The sequence below is a fragment of the Palaemon carinicauda genome, chromosome 4, assembly GCF_036898095.1.
Source record: "Palaemon carinicauda isolate YSFRI2023 chromosome 4, ASM3689809v2, whole genome shotgun sequence".
Lineage (NCBI taxonomy): Eukaryota > Metazoa > Arthropoda > Malacostraca > Decapoda > Palaemonidae > Palaemon > Palaemon carinicauda.
Genome location: NC_090728.1, coordinates 107,901,861 through 107,920,313, shown reverse-complemented (window position 1 = coordinate 107,920,313; position 18,453 = coordinate 107,901,861). Strand labels below are relative to the sequence as shown.

Sequence of the window (18,453 nt, the reverse complement as noted above, 5' to 3'; positions counted from 1 at the left end):
AAAACAATTTCCAATAAGAGTACCCAAAATTCTCTTTACTGAAGGATGACTGAATATTTGCCTTAATTTATATAAATTGGCCACATTAGACTGTGACTGAGTAACTATAGAGAATACTAGAAACTAAAGAAATTGATATCAAAGGTACACTTATTGAGGACTGGTTTTTAAACCATTTTTGTGATATAAGCAACGTACAGTATATTACAACAAAACCATAGCTACTTTATAGGGAAATGTTTTGTGATTCTAGTTCAAATAAGTAACAGGTGGTATGTGTGATCTAGCTTCTATGGGTGATGAACAGTTTTTCAATTCCCTTAAAAGGACAAATTAAGCACTTTCATAACATTGCGGGTTAAACTTACCTAAGCTTGACACTGTCACCCCAAGCAACCAACTCTCTACGCAGGTAAACGAAAGAATCAGAGGCAGCAAAGTTACGCAGAGGATCATCTCCCATAACCCATCCGTTGTGAGCCATTAGGAAACAGTTCTTAGGGCCATACATGAGACTCTCCTCTTCCTCTAGTGGTAAGTCTTCTCCATAATGAGTGAAATATCTGAATATATGAAAACAATTTTGATAGAAAGTAATACTTTTCTTCCAAGGTGTCTACTTCCTGCACTTAAATGAAAAATTATGAACAAAATATTTCTTAACATATCAGAAACTAGTTCCCATGATACTTAACATCCATCATAAAAAAGTATAGTACATGTAGGTATTAAAAGTATTAAAATTATTATTATTAAAAGTTTTCTTATCAAAATTATCAAAATGATTATCAATGAAAAGTTATAGAATTGCCTTACAGATATAAGATGTGTTCCTAGATTGCATACAGATCCTTAGTTTAAATAAAGCATGAATATCTAATGCATTTCACAAGTTATTCACCACGGAGGAGGCAGACAAAATAAATCTAAATGATTGTGTTTAAGATGACAGGAAGGTACCAAACAGATACTGGAAAAATAAATCAAGATGGAAGTGTTTAGAATGACAGAAAGGTACTAAAGTACTAAACAAAGTTAGACGAATAGGATTACAAAGAAGTTAACTTTGTAAATCTTTTCACTTACGGTGGAACTAACGGGCTTTCTTCTGAGACCTCAGCAATCATTGGGCCATCAGGTTGAAGTCGCTGGTATCTAGAATGAAAAATTTGACATTCATCATAAAATGCTATAAAGATTACACATTTAGCTCATAAGTATAAAATGAATATTTGAATATAGAATTTAAAAATTGCATCCTCACATAACTACAGTACAAGCGTAGAAAGGAATGTTACAATTATTTCAATACTTACCAATCCTCATTAATGTACTGTAAGATTTGACCCTTTGATTTACTGTAAGACTTTAATATCTCCCAGTTGGGAATGATACTTCCTCTTTTCCTAGGGGTTCCCAGCCATACAAGGATAATGATTCCACAGATAGCAAAATGTGTGAACACATGGCTCCTCTGGTTCTAGTTACACAATGAATGGGAATAGACAATGACCTTTTACCATTTTACCACTATAAGTGGGGAAAATGTATCTGGTGGAGAATTTCGCATCTCCCTCTTGCATTTTTTGCGATGCGTCTTTTTTTGTCTCGCCACCGCTGTTGCTCATATTTTCAAATTCTTCAGTGTTTTACATGAATTTCTTAGCTAGCCTTATTGAAGTATGTTGCTTATATACTTTTACAATTGTTTTATTATTCTAGGTTAGACTTTTGCTTTACTGCATGCTTGTCTTACCTAACCTATGGCCTAGGCTAGCTAATTATTCTGTCTCCACTCTCCCCTTCTTGCCACTTAACCTTATGGTTCTTGTGAAAGTTGGCATACCTCCCTTTCTATTGATGCGTCATAGTTGGGAACTGACTCCATGAAGGGATTCCCTTGGGAGTTGTAGATGGGTGGACACAGTAGGCCTAGGTCGACAGATTTCCACTCTCATCTACTTGGCCTTACTTTTTTGATAGGGGACACTGATTGTGGGAACTCATTCTCTTTGCCTACATTCTGTTGGTTCCTTAGAATGAAACTAATTCTGTTCTAATATCGACAGGTAGGCCTTCCTTACCTGCTGCCTTATCATTCTTCTAGGTTATCATCCTTAGTCTTGGCTAGGTGGCAGATGGTTGGAAGATTCGTTCTCTGTGCCTACTTACTGTAGATCCCTTGGAATGACTCTGGATTGCTCTAATACTATAGTTAGGCCTTCCTTTCCTGCCGCCTTACCATTTCTAAGGTCCCTTATCTCCCTCTCCCTGTTATACTTCGTTCCCCTTTGCCATGGAACTTCGGTTCCTTTGCCAAGTTTGATCCTCTCTGGCATTTCAGGAGTCCTCAATGGCTACATACCTGGACAAGGAAACTGTTAGTCTACTCTAGGGTTGGCAGAAAAAATAATCCTAGATTGGGTTAGTTCTCTCTGCCGCCTCTTGGTAGGCCAGCGGCCTCTTTCCCTTCCTAGTTATTATTATTATTATTATTATTATTAGCTAAGCTACAACCCTAGTTGGAAAAGCAGAATGCTATAAACCCAGAGGCTCCAACAGGGAAAATAGCCCAGTGAGGAAAGGAAAAAAGGAAAATAGAATATTTTAAGAAGAGTAACAACATTAAAATAAATATCACCTATATAAACTATAAAAAACTTTAACAAAACAAGAGGAAGAGGAATAAGATAGAATAGTGTGCTCAGGTGTACCCTCAAGCAAGAGAACACTAAACCCAAGAAAGTGGAAGACCATGGTACAGAGGCTATGGCACTACCCATGATTAGAGAACAATGGTTTAATTTTGGAGTGTCCTTCTCCTATAGGAGCTGCTTACCATAGCTAAAGTCTCTCTTCTACCCTTACCGAGAGAAAAGTGGCCACAACAATTAGTGCAGTAACCCCTTGAGTGAAGAAGAATTGTTTGGTAATCTGGGTTGTCCGGTGTATGAGGACACAGGAGAATCTGTAAAGAATAGGCCAGACTATTCAGTGTGGATGGATCCAGTCAAAACACCCCATAACTCTCTAGCGGTAGTATTTCAACGGATATCTGGTGCCCTGGCCAACCTACTACCTACAAAACCATAATAGCTTATAATTCATAAATACTCTTGATTGGCGAAATAAACAAAAGAAAAAGGCTCAACCATGAAGTTCTTCACACAAACATCCTCTACTGTCTTCACTTAGTGAAGAGACCATTTGGTCAAAATCAATATTTCAGCTTAGCTGGTCCGCCAAAACATGCAAGAGTTCCTGGATTAAAATACTACTGTAATATCAGTTCAACGTAGCCAATGACAACATATTCCTCAATAAATGATGATTGTAATATGGTAAGTTCTCAAACATGGTGCGCTACAGCTCCTATTATCTGAGCTCACTGCTATGGCTCAGCAGACAAATCCTAAGACTTGGGTATCCTGTTGGTTGTATACTCATGAGATGAGAAAAACTGACTACAAAATTTTCCATAGGAGAGCTTGTAGGGTACCAAGTTGACATTAACAGATGTTATGTTAATCTGTAACTTTCTTTTCCAAATTAAACAAATTTGTTCCCTTCTTCTTAGATTAGATTGGATGTAAGGCTTTGGGCTATATAGCTTGGCAATGGGACCTGTGAGGAAAATTTGCATACAAAAGTTACACAAATTTGTTCCCTTCTTCTTAGATTGGATTGGATGTAAGGCTTTGGGCTATATAGCTTGGCAATGGGACATGTGAGGCAAATTTGCATACAAAAGTTACACAAAAGCAAAAGAGGCAGGAAGGCCCATAGAAATGCTGAAAAGATTATTAAGTAATGACAACAGTGCACCAAAAGTGGGGTTTCCTCTTTTCAAGGATGAAATGATCATACATTTAAGCTAATTATGATGTAATCAGACAACACAATCGACACTTCAAAATATAGTATTTAAGCAGTGTTACTTTGAAGTTATTAGAACTTGGAGTTGGTGAACTGATGCTGGAATATACTAGAACCATTAGAGAATTATAATAAAATAATTCCCAAAGCTTGGCCGATTAGTGACAGAATTTGGAAGGGTGTGTGAGAGAAGGAAGTTGAGAGTTAATGTGGGTAAGAGTAAGGTTATGAGATGTAAGAGAAGGGAGGGTGGTGCGAGATTGAATGTCATGTTGAATGGAGAGTTAGCCTACATTTTCTTCCTTGCTGTGGAACTACAGTTCCTTTGCCTAGTCTGACTTTCCCTCACATTTGAGGACCCCTCGATTGCTATATATCTAGACTGGCCAGCTTGGGGTTTCTATCAGCGTACTTCTAGTTAGGTAAAGGGATTAGATTCTAAATAGGGATCATCTCTCTTGATATCTTAGCAGTTGACTTGTGTTTGGTAGACGGCCTCCTCCACTAGGCTATGTCTCTCTCGCTGTGGAGCCTGGGTTCCTTAGCTTGGTCGGAAATTCCCTGGCTTTCGAGGTTACCACATTGCCATATTTTCCAGTCTTGCCAGCTTGAGCACCGCTAGCAATATATGTGAGTAGGCTGGGGATCTCTCCATCTTTTATCAAAGAGAACGCTCCCTTTGCTGTTTTAGCTGTTTCCTTACACTTGTCGGCTGTGTTAACACCCTACCCTCCACATTCTTCCAGGTCTGGGTTCTTGGCACGTTTAACCCGAAGGGTTACCTCAGCCACATATATCACCATAGCCTAGATCTTTTCTTTGTTAGTAATTTGGCATAAGAATCATTTATTCTTCTTGTTATACCAAGTGACCTTAGACAACAGACTCATTAGACGGATGTCTTCCTCAAGGAGTTTGTCTTCCCTCTTCTATTACTAGTTGGCAAATTTCCTTGTATAGCTGGAATAGTTAGAGTATCATAACAATCTTTTAATCTTTCCAGCATAAACTGGACGATAGCTTACAATAAGCGGTTGTTTTATAAAATAATATCTCAGTCAGACCTACCAGCTGACCCCTTTTTATTGGACTATACCATTCCTCTTACACTCTGACTAACTTCCTCTGGGATTGTCTACCGGTTGCAGACTTAACAATTCCAACTTGCAGCGTTGTGTCGACTTATCTGCCGGGTAAGGGAAGGTTAGACCATGTGCCCATGTTGGCTATACACAGCTGCCGACTTAGGGTTCACTGCTTCTGCCTTAGGTCGAATGGTATTTGATTTTGCCACCTTAGGTTGTCTGATCGACCAATTTCGGGGAAAAGTGTTCTTTTGATATGAATATTTTTCTTTCCCTCCATCCTACCACACTATAGGAATTACTATAGAATTCTGAGCTGTTTGGCACCAGGTTCCATTATAGTGTAGACATAGCCATAGCTAGTATTAGGCAGAAATTTTTGAAATGGTGTGTACTTCTTTATACTTCTTACCAATTTTTAAGGAAAATATATATTTTTATATGTGAGGATATAGAAAATTTTTTGTGTGACGATAACATACTGAAATTTTTCTATCTTTACAGGAGGTTGATGAAATGAAATGTTCGACAGTAACCTGTACCAGCCGGGTCGAGTTGCATTGTGGCCATAATACCTGTAGGAAACATGCGGATGGTCATGTTTCCAAGGGATCCTTTGTTATCTGGGAACCGTCCAACTGCAGTATATACAAGGATCTCCTCCATACTGGATTCCACGCCACCAACGTTTCTCAGGAAGAGAAAACAAGGACCAGAAACCATCAGACACTGGGTGAGTGGATCTCTCAACAAGGTGTCCCATATCTTCCTTCACTGGAAATGAAGGATCTCCTGTTCTCCAGAGCTGATGTGACCACAGTGTACGGTCACTGTAGACTGATGATACAACTTCAGGCCGTACAACTTGATCCTGCAGATCATGAAGTCTGGGACGCACTTCAGGACATGCATCTGGACATTGATAACATGTCAACAAACTCTTCCATTCCATTTGAAAAAGAAAGGCTTTTGCTGACAACGGAAGCCTCGGAGGACTCGATCGACAGTCAGTAGGTAAGTAGTGCTCCTAGTATTTCTTTTTTGCCTACCCTGTCCCTGCATCTGCTGCACCTGCGCTATCTTCCACTCCTCTTCCAACTCCGACTGCCCCTTGTTCCCAGGACATTTGAAGTTCATGGTATCCATGAAATTATTCATGGAAAATATTCATACAGAGCATAAGAAAACTCAAGCATCCTTTCAGATTGAGGGTCTTCAACAGGCACCGAAGTTAAAGGCTCCACTAGTCTTAAGTCTTCCAGACTGTTCAGCAAAGAATCCTTGGCATTAAACAGAACATATGGTTCTGAGTGAGGGGTACCTTCATATTGGTGAAGGCATGGGCTCTAAACTGGTTTGGGATTTAAGAGTTTTACCCCTCCATTGAGAAGTATCCTTTCTGTTATGTTAGGTTAAATTCTGAAGCATCTATTGGGGATGATACGATTCACAAGGAAACGATCATCTTAGATCACGGTACGGCTAAAACCATATTGGTCAAGGAGCTCAAGACAGCTGAGTTTACTAATACTTAAATTTCTGCTTTCGGCAGGAAGCAAGCTGCATTTGTAGCTTCTAAAGATACTGTCTTTCCCTTTGCCTCAAAGAGTTTGGAGGCTGTTAGGAAGGCAGTAGTGGAAGGTAGACGTCTGCCAGTGCTTGAGGAGTGCAATGCCATTTTTCTTGCCCTCCCATATGACTCCGATAGTTGAGAAAATGTTCAACACACCTTTACCTTTACAGTTGGTAAACTGGATAGGGATATCAGAGGTAAGCAGTTTAATAAGAGGCTGCCCAAGATTCCTGAATTCCTATCAAAAGTGGAATTGGAGACTAAAGAAAGACTGGCAGCTTTTTTGTCGCACAATTTTTACTTTAAATGCTAATTAAGAACTATTCAAGATCTGACCTCTTTCCTGATTTGGTAATGACCCATTTAGCTACCTTCCATCGTGACCTGCATGCGTTCTATTCAGCCAGGAGCCTGCAGAGAGCATGTCCTAGCAGTGGAAACTATTAGGGATGAGCCTAAAAAGTTGATTGACTCCATCTTGGGGGAAAGATCTATTTCCCGAAAAGGTGGTAAGAAAAGTCATGGAGAGGGCAGCTTACGAGAACAAGAGCCTTATGCAGAAATAGGGAGAACAAGAGCCTTATGCAGAAATGGGGTATGTCCTCTAAGAGGAAGTTTACACCAAGAGAGGGACCTCAACCTAAAGGTAAGAAGCCTAGGAGAACCCTTAAAGGCTAGAAAACATTTCTTGTCGTGACTTCCACAGATGCCAATATTCCCCAGTCAGTGTACACGGTTCTCCAGCAGTTCATTACACAGTCCTCAGCCTTCAATCCCGTTTACAAACAGGCCATTAACATATTTCACCCCATTGGAGCTCAAGGTAGAAAAGCACGTGGAAAGGCAAAATCTGGAAGAGGTGGCCAATCTAGAGGCTGAGGAAACAGAAACTGATTGCATAGAGGAGCAGGTCCTTCGAAACCACAATGAGGAGCTTCCGGTAGGGGGAAGACTGTATCGCTTCAGGGATCAATGGAAATTCAATCCTTGGGCACACAGCATAGTCATAAAGGGACTAGGCTGGAAATGGAGACAAAAACCAGTTTAAGAGGTTCTTCCAACCCACAACCTGATTCTTGGAAGAATATGTGCAGGATCTCCTCCAGAAGGGATTTATCCATTGCACAAAATTCATGAACTTTCAAGTACGTCTATTTTGCGTGCCAAAGATAGATTCGAAAACTCTTTGAACTATTCTGGACTTGTCCCTTCTAAGCAAATTCATTCAGAACAACAAGTTCCAGATGCTAACTATCTCGCAAATACAGACCCTACTACAACAGGGGGTCTACACCATCTCCATAGATCTTATTGATGCTTATTGGCATCTTCTGATAGGTCGGCACTTCTCCCCATACCTTGGTTTCAGACTGGCCAGAAAGGCCTACATATTAAAAGCTATGCCCTTCGTGCTCAGCATAGCTCCAAGAATTTTCACAAAACTAGTCGAGTCCATTGTCCAGCAACTCAGGAACAATGGCCTTCAGGTGATAGTATACCTCGATGACTGGTTAGTATGGGGTGCGACGAAATCGGAGTGTCTTCTAGCAGCTCTGGAAGTTATGAAATTTCTTCAATTCCTGGGCTTCCAGATCACCTCGAGAAGTCCAGGTTAACTTCAGCTCAACAATTCCAGTGGCTAGGTCTGCACTGGAATTTGAAGTCACACATCCTTTCTCTGCCTTCAGTCAAGAGGAAATCGCAAGTTTAGTCAGGTGTCTGCTTCATTCGAAGATGATCACCAGAGGTCATCAGGAAAGTGTCTTGGGTTCACTACAATTTGCAGTGGTTAAAAATCCCATCCTGAAAGCAAGACTTAAGGATACCAACAGAGTCTGGAGAAGAAAGGCATCAAATGCTCAAAGAGATCATTGCCCCAAAACTGCAGCTCTACTGTGCAAACTCCTCAGACAGTGATTCACTGCCAAGAGTTTGTCGCCACACGTCCCCCTGAAGTTTCCTCCTTCCTCAGTGACGATCCACCAAGAAGATACAGGGTCAGTGGTCAGTCGCATATCAACAATTCTATATCAACATTCTGGAAGCTATGGCAGTGTTTCTTTCTCAGAAGAGATTGAACCCTAAGAAGAACTCACACATCAAGTTAGTTCTCAACAGCAAGACTCTAGTCCATTGCATCAACAGACAGGGTTTGAAATCTTCTCAGATCATTCATGTAATATTGGCCATTCTCTTTTTGTCGAAGAGGAGAAACTGGCATCTCTCTGCAGTTGATTTAGAAGGGGTTCACAATGTGACGGCAGACCCTCTGTCAAGATTCAAGCCTCTGGAAACAGAATGGTCCCTGGATGAAAAATCATTCTGTTTCATTCAAGAGCAAGTCCCAGTAGTTCAAATAGATCTCTTTGCAACGAGCTTCAATAAGAGGCTTCCCGTTATGTAGCACTGAATTCAGATCCGGAAGCAGTTGGGATAGATGCCATGTCACTGGATTGGAGCCATTGGACTCAAATTTACCTTTTTCCCACCGTTCAATCTCCTCATGAAGGTACTGGACAAACCATGGACCTTCAAGGGAACAGCAGTCTTAGTGGCCCCCAACTGGCCTAAGAGCAATTGATACCCTCTTGTTCTGGAACTCAAACCTCGTCAGATTTCTCTGCCGACATCAATACTGTCCCAATGTTCAACGGGAGACTGTCTTCGCTTCCTCCTGGATAAAGAAAAACCTTCAGCTCATGATTTTCTCGTCCTAACTGCTAAAAGAAAATAAAGAGTTTCGAAGGAAAAGATTGATTTTATAGAAGAATACAAGTCCTCTACTACAAAAAGACAATATTTTTCCTCCTGGAAGAAATAGGTGGAGTTTGCAAAAAAACATAAGCCCACTTCGATTACAATGGACTTCTACTTATCATTCTTTATCACACTCCATGAACAGGGTCTGGCCTCCACAACTATTTCCTCATGTAAATCGGCCCTGACAAGACCTATCGCTTATGCTTTCGATATTGAACTCAACAGTGAACTGTTCAATAAGATCCCTAAGGCTTGTCCTAAACTGAAACTTAATGCTCCCCATAAAACCATCTCATGGTCTTTGGATAAAGTCTTGCACTTAGTCTCCTCAATCGATAACTATTCCGCTTCATTGAGGGATCTTACTAAAAATCAATCTTTTTACTAGCTATGGCTTCTGGTGCTAGAGTCAGAGAGATTGTGGCACTATCAAGGTATGATGGCCACATTGAAATCTTGGAATCCGGAGAAGTTAATTTATACCCAGATCCTGCATTCCTCGCTAAAAATTAATTCCCCATGAAACGTTGGGTGGCCCTGGAAGATCGTCCCTCTAATGGAAGATCCTTCTTTGTGCCCTGTGGAATGCCTTAAAGCTTGACCTGTCAAAGAGTGAAGCTTTTAAAGGTGAGAAACTTTTTTAAAGGGGAAACAACAGGATTTAATCTCTCTTTGAAACATCTGAGGTTCAAAATCATCTATCTTATCAGAAAGGTTAACCTGTATGGAAATCTTCAAGTGTGTTTTTAAAACATTACTTGTGACAATTGGAGGAGATTAAACACTTTGTTGAGGCCGCTGGAAGTGTGATAAAACCAGCTTTTTAGTGTTGTGCATCGACTCTTATGGACTTTCTAATACGAGACTGTTACAGTGTACATAGTGCAGGTTGAATGTTGTTCTAATTTGCATTGTTATTCTATTCAATACGATGTTACTGGGGTAAAGATTTCTTGGTTTTAATTCAAGAAAGGGACCACTTCTCTAATTATGTGTGATTTCAGGAAAGTGGCCACTTCTCTAATTCTGTGTGATCTCAACTTTGACAATTCTATCCTCTTTTGTTAATATATTTTTTGACTTTACTGGACGGTATATCTTAGCAATCCATGTTTGCCAACGTTTATATAAGTGGATGAGCAACCTGATGGAGTAACGAGAACTTTGGGTATGGAGGAAATGGCCCCCTAAATCTCGATGAAGTTACTGGCAGCAGGGTGACTAATTGGGTTTAAGGCGATAGACAAGATGTCTTTTCGGCTTCTACTCCTGATGCTTGACTGATGATCTTACTTGAATCAGTAAGGACAGGCATGGGTTAATTGCCTTATTTGGATAAGCACTGCGCATAACAAAGAACTGGCCATCCTTTGATGTATCTAGCCAATGAATCCTCTATGGATTTAGTCAGCCTATGGAAAGAGAAAATGACAAAATGACCCCCAGTCCCGGCCATAGCAGGGTGCTAAGAATCTCCCGGTTTATAAATACTACAAAAAATTGTAAATTAGTAATTGGAATGTTAGAACCATGAATCAGACTGGAAGTTCCAACAAGTGGAGAATCAATTTATGAAATATGGTTTGGATATCTTGGCCCAGAGTGAAACACGTTGTAAGGGGATTGGTAAGGAAATCTTAGACCAAGGCAATATATATACTGTATATATATATATATATATATATATATATATATATATATATATGTGTGTATATATATATATATATATATATATATATATATGTATATATATATACACACACATATATATATATATATATATATATATATATATATATATATATATATATATCAGGAACATCAGATAAGAGTTGGAAGAGAAGGGGTAAGAAAGATGATGACACCAAGAGCAGAAAGGCATTAACGGAGAGTAGAGTTGTAAATAGTAGATCGCTATTTGCAAAGTTTAAATCAAAGCAGTGCAATATGAGTGATATTGTTTGCTATGCACCAACAAGAGACTCCCCTGAAGATAGAAAAGCTGAATACTAAGAAGAACTGCAGGGTGTAATAGATGAGATCCCAGAGAGAGATATGAAAATTGCGACTGGGAACTTCAATGCTATAGCTGGAAGGAATAATCAAGGTATAAAGAATGTGATGGGTGTTGAGGGTCTTGGTGAAGTTTCAAATGAAAATGGAGCACATAAAAGTTTTTGTTCAACAAAAAATCTTGTTATTAGGATTACTCTTTTCCAGCACAAGGCCATCCACAATTATACATGGATTTTACCATGTGGCAATTACAAAAATAAAATAGATCACATAGCCATTAGTAAAGAGAGGAGGAGGACTCTGAGAAATGCCTTGATTTGCAGTCTGAAAGACTTTAAGAGAAGAAGACAATTGACTGAGAATGGTGTGATATTAAGAACATAAATTAGTCAGTTGGTAGTGAAGTTTTGGGACACGCAAATACAAGGAAAAAGCCATAGATATCAAATGATACTTGGAATACTATAAAAAGGAGACCGACAGAAACTGATTGTTGAAAGTTTTTAAGGAAGTCATGAAAATTCCAAGGTAGAGCATGCTAAGTATTCCATTATTGATAGTGAGGTTAAAAGAAAAGCCAGGAATGAATGAAGAGAATATTTAGACAGGAAAGTAGATGAGGCTGACCAAGCTATGAATTCACGGAGGGGCTATGGAGTAAGAATTGCTCATAGAATTATTAATGAAAATTCTACAGGGGCAAAGAAGAAGCATATACCCATCAAAAAGAGATATGGATCTGGTATAACAACGGAAGATGAAGAAAGTCAACGTTCGATGGAACACTTTAGTGAGGTCATGAATAGGAGATATGAAAGGAATAATTTGATTGATATTCTTGAAGCTGAGGAATACCTGGATGTGCCCATGAATAAATTCAATGTGTTTGAAGTCGAAGCTATCTTAAAAAACTAAAGAGATGGAGAGCCCTTAGATACAATGGGAATAACTGCTGAGATGATACTTACAAGATTATTTTGTAGAATGTGGCGTTAAAAGGCAAAACCTGATGAAAGGGGCCTATAGTGTTGGTGAAAATGGGAAAAAAGGGAGATCTGACTGATTGCAATAATTACAGAGGCATCATACTTACGCTAGTTGTCATGAAAATACACAGTATGCTTATTCGAGAGAGAGAGAGAGAGAGAGAGAGAGAGAGAGAGAGAGAGAGAGAGAGAGAGAGAGAGAGAGATTGATGAAAAGCTGAGAGATGAACAAACAGGACTTAGAAAAGGTGGAAAATTTACTTAACCAATTTTCATTTTAAGACATGTACAGCAAAGTGTAGAATATAGAATTCCACTTTTAATGGCATTTGTGGTAATGAAAAATCCTTTGATAGTGTGTACCAGCCAATTTTGTGGAGAGTCCTGCATTATCATGGAGTTCCTCTTGAATATGTAAATTTGATTGTCTGTTCATGAGCATAGCAAGTACAAAGTCAATGTGAGCGGTCCTATCAAATGAATTTCCAGTGAATAGTGGAGTACTCTAAGGGAATGTGTTGTCATCTATGTTGTTTATCCTCCTCTTGGATTTTGTAATGCATAGAACAGTTGAGGATGGTAGAGAGGGATTAGATTGGTTTGGTAACAGGAAATTTGTTGACCTACAGTATGCTGATAATGCTGTCCTCAGCAGAACACGGCAGGAATTTGCAATACTTGCTTACCAGAATGCATGAAATATCACATGAGGTCGGGCTCAAGATAAATAGAAGAAAGATAGAGATGATGAGAACAGAATATGCAATGGAAGATGACATATCATTGGGTGGAGAAAGGATTAATGAAATAAAATCCTTTAAATAGTTAGGAACTATGATTTCTAGTACAGGATCTTTAGAATTGGAGTTTAATGAAAGATTGAAAAAAGCGAATCAGACAATAGCTAGGTTAATTAAATTTTAAAATCAAATCGCCTGAAATTGAATATTAAAATTAGGCTATATATCAGTTTAATGAGATTGGTGTTGCTGTATGGACATGAGTCGTGGTATTACAATGAAACAATAACCAACAGATTTTGTAGATTTGAGAACAAAGTCCTCAGAAGAATATTGGGAGTTAAATGGCAGGACAGGATTAGAAATGAAACTATAAAAGAGATTACTTGAGTGCCATATGTGTATGAGATCATGGTGAGGGGTACAAGGCACTAGAAGAGTTGTAAGACCCAGGCCTACATGGCTTAGGACTATGAAGTGTGAAGTAGGAGATGATGAACGGAGAAGTAACGATTTCAAAGCTCAAGGTAGAGACGACTGGCAAAATCTAACTGAGGTCCTTTGCCTCAATAGGCATTGGAGGAGATGATGATGATGATGATGAACTTAGAGTTCTCTGGATTTTCTAGATATAAACATCAATTTACTTTTATGTTTGGAACAATTGGAGCAGTCAGCTATCAGCTCAACAACTCTTAAGAGGAGGAACTATTAGAAACCCACATTCCTCTAAACAATAAAACAAAATATAATCCTCTAGCAGTAGTCTAGCTAGTACCTTTTTACAAAATCGCTTGAACCCCTCTCACGGGCATATGTAGCATTTCCATATAAATACATTCCCTATTAAAAAGATGAATACCCTAAACTCACATAAAAAATCTGACGTACCCACACCTAAACAGTTACCACCAACCAACAGATAACTCAATACTTAACTAGAAGAGGTGTGCAGGGCCATTTTGCAAGGAAAGAAAAGGAGAATTTCTTAATGTTAGGGTAGACATCATCATTCAAACTGCTTTAAGAGAAGCAATAAGAGCATAGGGGAGTTTCAAAGAAATGCTAAATTTTGTGTCAGTAAGTATAACTCATAATTATACTGAGAAGTTGAAACTGCTAAAAAAATCTGTGAACTTGCTTTATGCAAAAGAGTCCAAACAATATTGCTTACCTTACAGTACCAAGACAACATTCAACCGCTTGAATGAGATGAGCCTGGATTTCACTCGTTCGCTGCTGATTTAGGTTCTCAAGGTGGTGACGGAATTCGGCACAGCAACGCACAATTCTGTCTTCTTCATTCCGTGCTTCGGGTCTGTAAAATTTTATCGTTACTAATATAGAAAAGCTACTGAATTAGGGTAAGTAAAATTAAAATAACAATATTTTCAACAAGTGCAGCACACAAGTTTACATAGCATATTACAAGCATTTAGTGTAGGAGATAAAAAGACATGTGAATGATGATACAAATATCTAAAATTCTTGTTCTCCAAGTCATAGTAATCAAGATGGAGGCCATTTTTCAATATGGCAGCCAAATTAGCCACCCAAAGTTGATATTATGTTTAGAAATATTTGTACAGTAGTTCTCCGAGTTACATGATCTAGCTATGGATTCCCATGTTTTAAAGACTATTGAAGTAAATTTTGATGGATCGCAGGCTAAACTAGATGACGGTAGCACACAGAAGAACTCCGTATGTGATAAAGTACGTCCTCCTTTAAAACATTAAAGTGAAGGAACTTGATAAAGTTCTTGAAGGAGTGATTGTTGCGATCTATAAAGGCACGTTGGTGATATTGCTACTGTGAAGTTCAGAATGGGGTTTAATGTCATCTAAGTAGGATATGTACTGTATGTTGATAATGCATTGCAACAAACTACTAGTATCACAACTGCTGCCTAACTAATCCCAAATCCATTAGGCAGCTACACCAGAATGGACAGGATATGCAAGTGCGGGAGAACCAAGCCAATGATAACAGGGTTTTAGTTATCATTGGGACTTATGACACTGGATGAATAATCAAGCTAGGTGTAGGGCATGGTGTATCCGACACATGAAAGTGCCAATCGTACATGTTCAAGGTGGTAAAAGGATAAACTCAGCCCTGAACATCATACCATGGATGCTAGTTTTACTGGAAAATTGTGGAACACTGATTTGACCAACTGTTGTCAATATCAGGCAATGAATAACGAAGAGCTAAAGACGCCCACCCCAATCCTGTCAGAAGAGGGATTAATGGACATCTGAATTTGGCAAAGGAGCAATTGGGTTGACAGAAAATGCGTTAGCACTTCGTATGTGGAGGGATTTTAGACCCAAAGTTAGTTAGTAGTCCAGTAGCTAAACAAGAGGTCATGTTTGGTATGAAAGATGCCACCTAAAGCAGCAGACGCGGAGTGCGCAGAAATCTTTCTTTGAAAAGGTGAAATCACTCTCTCCAGTGACGTAAATGGGCAACCCATTCAAGAGGATTCACTGGTGATAGACACAAAGAACATTCCAAACCTAACCATAGCTAATAAAGGTAGCTACACATCACTAGAAGAACAAAGAGCAGTTCAAATCATTCATGGAAGAGCTAGAGGATGAAGGTGTCAGTCATTTCTATCATCCAATCAAGAAAAACTACATTTTTTTTTTTCACACAAAAAGCAGGCTGAGATCATTTCTAAGGAGAAAGTCCTGAAAGACAGCTGTTGGTTATTCTCATGAATATTCATCTCCTATCAGAACGCATTGTAACTTGCAAGATTTCTTGAAGCAGGACAATAAAAAACACCTTGCATCTGTCGGTGACAGTGGCAAGCTTCATGCATGTAAAAAATCAGAGCATTTGATATTATTGAAGCACAAGTGAACATCCCAGACAGAGAACCAATGGCAGATGCAATCATCATTGGTGGATCAGCACTTATCAAGGCCTTACCTCCACATACAGTACTTCAAAGACATTTTATGACTATGCTAAAAAAAACATCATCCTAAAAGTGGAATATTATGGCACTAGGTACAAGCATATTGACATAGTCTTTTATGTATACAAGAATTAAAGTCTGAATCTGAGGTGGGGTCGATAAGGTAACAAGAGACCAGCAATGGAGAAACAGGAACAAATCAGACAACAGGCAACTGGCAAAGCTTCCATCTTGCAGAAATAAGTGAAGCAGAGACGGAGAGCACAGTCATCGTTACAAAAGTTGAAGATGCCATTAGCATCACAATGAAGTCTCTGGATGAAGTGTCCTCAGTTTTCATGAGGAAGCTGACACTCAAATATTTGTACATGCCAGGGATGCAACAACTGATGGGAAAAAGTCTATTATCATTAAGGAAATAGGACTTATGAAAATGTGTTTTGACTTTGGGCAAGGAGTTAAGATTCAATGGATTCCAATCCATGAGGTAATTTCTGCAAAAGGGCTTGACAAAGCTAGAGGGATCCCATACTATCATGCATTCGTTGGATGGGACACCCTGCCTGCCTTCTGTGGGAAAGGGAAGAAATTTGCATGGCAGACTTGGAATGTATTTGATATTTCTGAAGGATTCTTTAATATCAGCTAGCATCCAACATTGACACGTGATCTTGACCAGCAGAGGCTGGAGAGATTCGCTGTCCTCATGTACGACACATCAAGCGCAGCTGTTAGTGTGAGTGAAACAAGACTAGATCTCATAGCCCACAAGCAGAGGCCATACAACTCCATTCCACTAACACAGGCAGCCCTCAGAGAACACACAAAGCATGTGGTCTATCAGGCTGGGTTCATCAGAGGCCAGGCAACCATCTCCAATCCAGACATGAGCACCAGTCCTGCTGAATGGGACTTGATAAAGAAAGTAGAGACATGGTAAATATGTTGGAAAACACTACCCTCTATTGCAATAAGCTATTGGGCACTGACAAAGTGTTCCTGTAAGAAATGCTGCAAAGGAAGATGCAAGTACTTACAGTCAGCACTCCCCCACACCTCACTCTGCATCTGCATATGTGAGAAGTACAAGCTGGCGAACCAGTGGCATGGTTTGAACATCGTGGTGCAAAGCTAACAAAATGAAAAACACACAATCTGGTGGCCATCTTGAAAAACACAGAAAATAATGAATATATCACTTTGCTTCATAAACAATAAAATCTTGAAAAATGTGTAATTTTGCTTTATAAACATTAAAATCTACTTCAGCGGGCTTGAGCCTGCTGAAGTAGAATCTAACTATAAATACTTCTAAGCAAAACACCAGCTTCGGGTGACTAATTTGGCTGTCATTTTGTAAAATAGCAGCCATCTTGAATTTTCAATTGGCCAATTGGCCAGTTTGATTAATATCACTTGGAGAAGTTGTGTCAAATTTTATGCTTGTATCATTATTTGCACGATTACTTTTTAAAAATGTCTGTTATCTCCTGCGCTAGAGCAACTTGCAGTCCTAAGTGAATTTGTATTGTTTGATCTTTCGAATGCTGGAGAAATACTTAAAATGATCATAACCTAATGTAAAAATTATACTATAAAAATTGAAACTGCAATTCAGAGGAAATATGTTCTGAAATGGTACATCAATTATGGTACTCAAATAAACAATGAGGAAATGTACAGCTGTGTATATTAATATACAAACAAAAAACAGAAAATTATTCCATGGTCATACTCATATAGTTTTCTACAAATCAGTATGAGAGAGAGAGAGAGAGAGAGAGAGAGAGAGAGAGAGAGAGAGAGTACATTATAATTGAGATATATGAAATGGAGAATATAAGTAATTATTAATACAATAATAAAACAAAACTGATTATGGGTGTAAAAGCAAGCTTCACAAATTCACCGATTTGAAGGTTAAGTAGGCCTTCACGCAGTCAGCAATTTGGCATGTGTAGGTAGGAGCAGTCTGAAGCTTACATTTGAAATATACCTATTCTAATGGATCCATTCCAGCCAGTGCCTTAATCCCTCTGTCTATGCAGAGTCTTCCTGGAATCGTGTACTTTACCGTATTTTCCATCTTAATTTAGTTTCAGTCCATCCATCTACACTGACCAAGCTGCTGCCTGTGTGGAAGCAGCCAAAGGAGTTTACTGTAACAAATCTTACATGTAACAACCTTGGTCTTCTTATAAATGTGCTGAAGGAGAATAATTGTACCTACACAATGTACAGTACATCCTTTGTCAAATAATGATCCCTCTTTGATGATTCCATGATGAATCTTGATTTTAAATATTTAATAATTTGAGGCTCTGATCAAAGGGAGATGAATTCTTATCCTGGAATTCCGCAACAAAGACATCCTCCCAAAATGAGAAACCCTAATATATTTATATAATACAGTATATGTATATTCATATATATATATATATATATATATAGATATATATATATATATATATATACATTATATATA

The 18,453-nt window shown here is 38.8% G+C and overlaps 1 protein-coding gene across 1 annotated transcript in view; it reads right to left on the bottom strand.

Annotated features, from left to right (window-relative positions):
• The window catches only part of LOC137640089 (glycogen debranching enzyme), a 225,451-nt gene that overhangs the window by 137,195 nt on the left and 69,803 nt on the right, over positions 1-18,453 (bottom strand). The window contains 3 exon segments of the mRNA XM_068372548.1: positions 369-563; positions 1,087-1,155; positions 14,211-14,354. Coding sequence (XP_068228649.1) covers positions 369-563; positions 1,087-1,155; positions 14,211-14,354 — 408 coding nt within the window.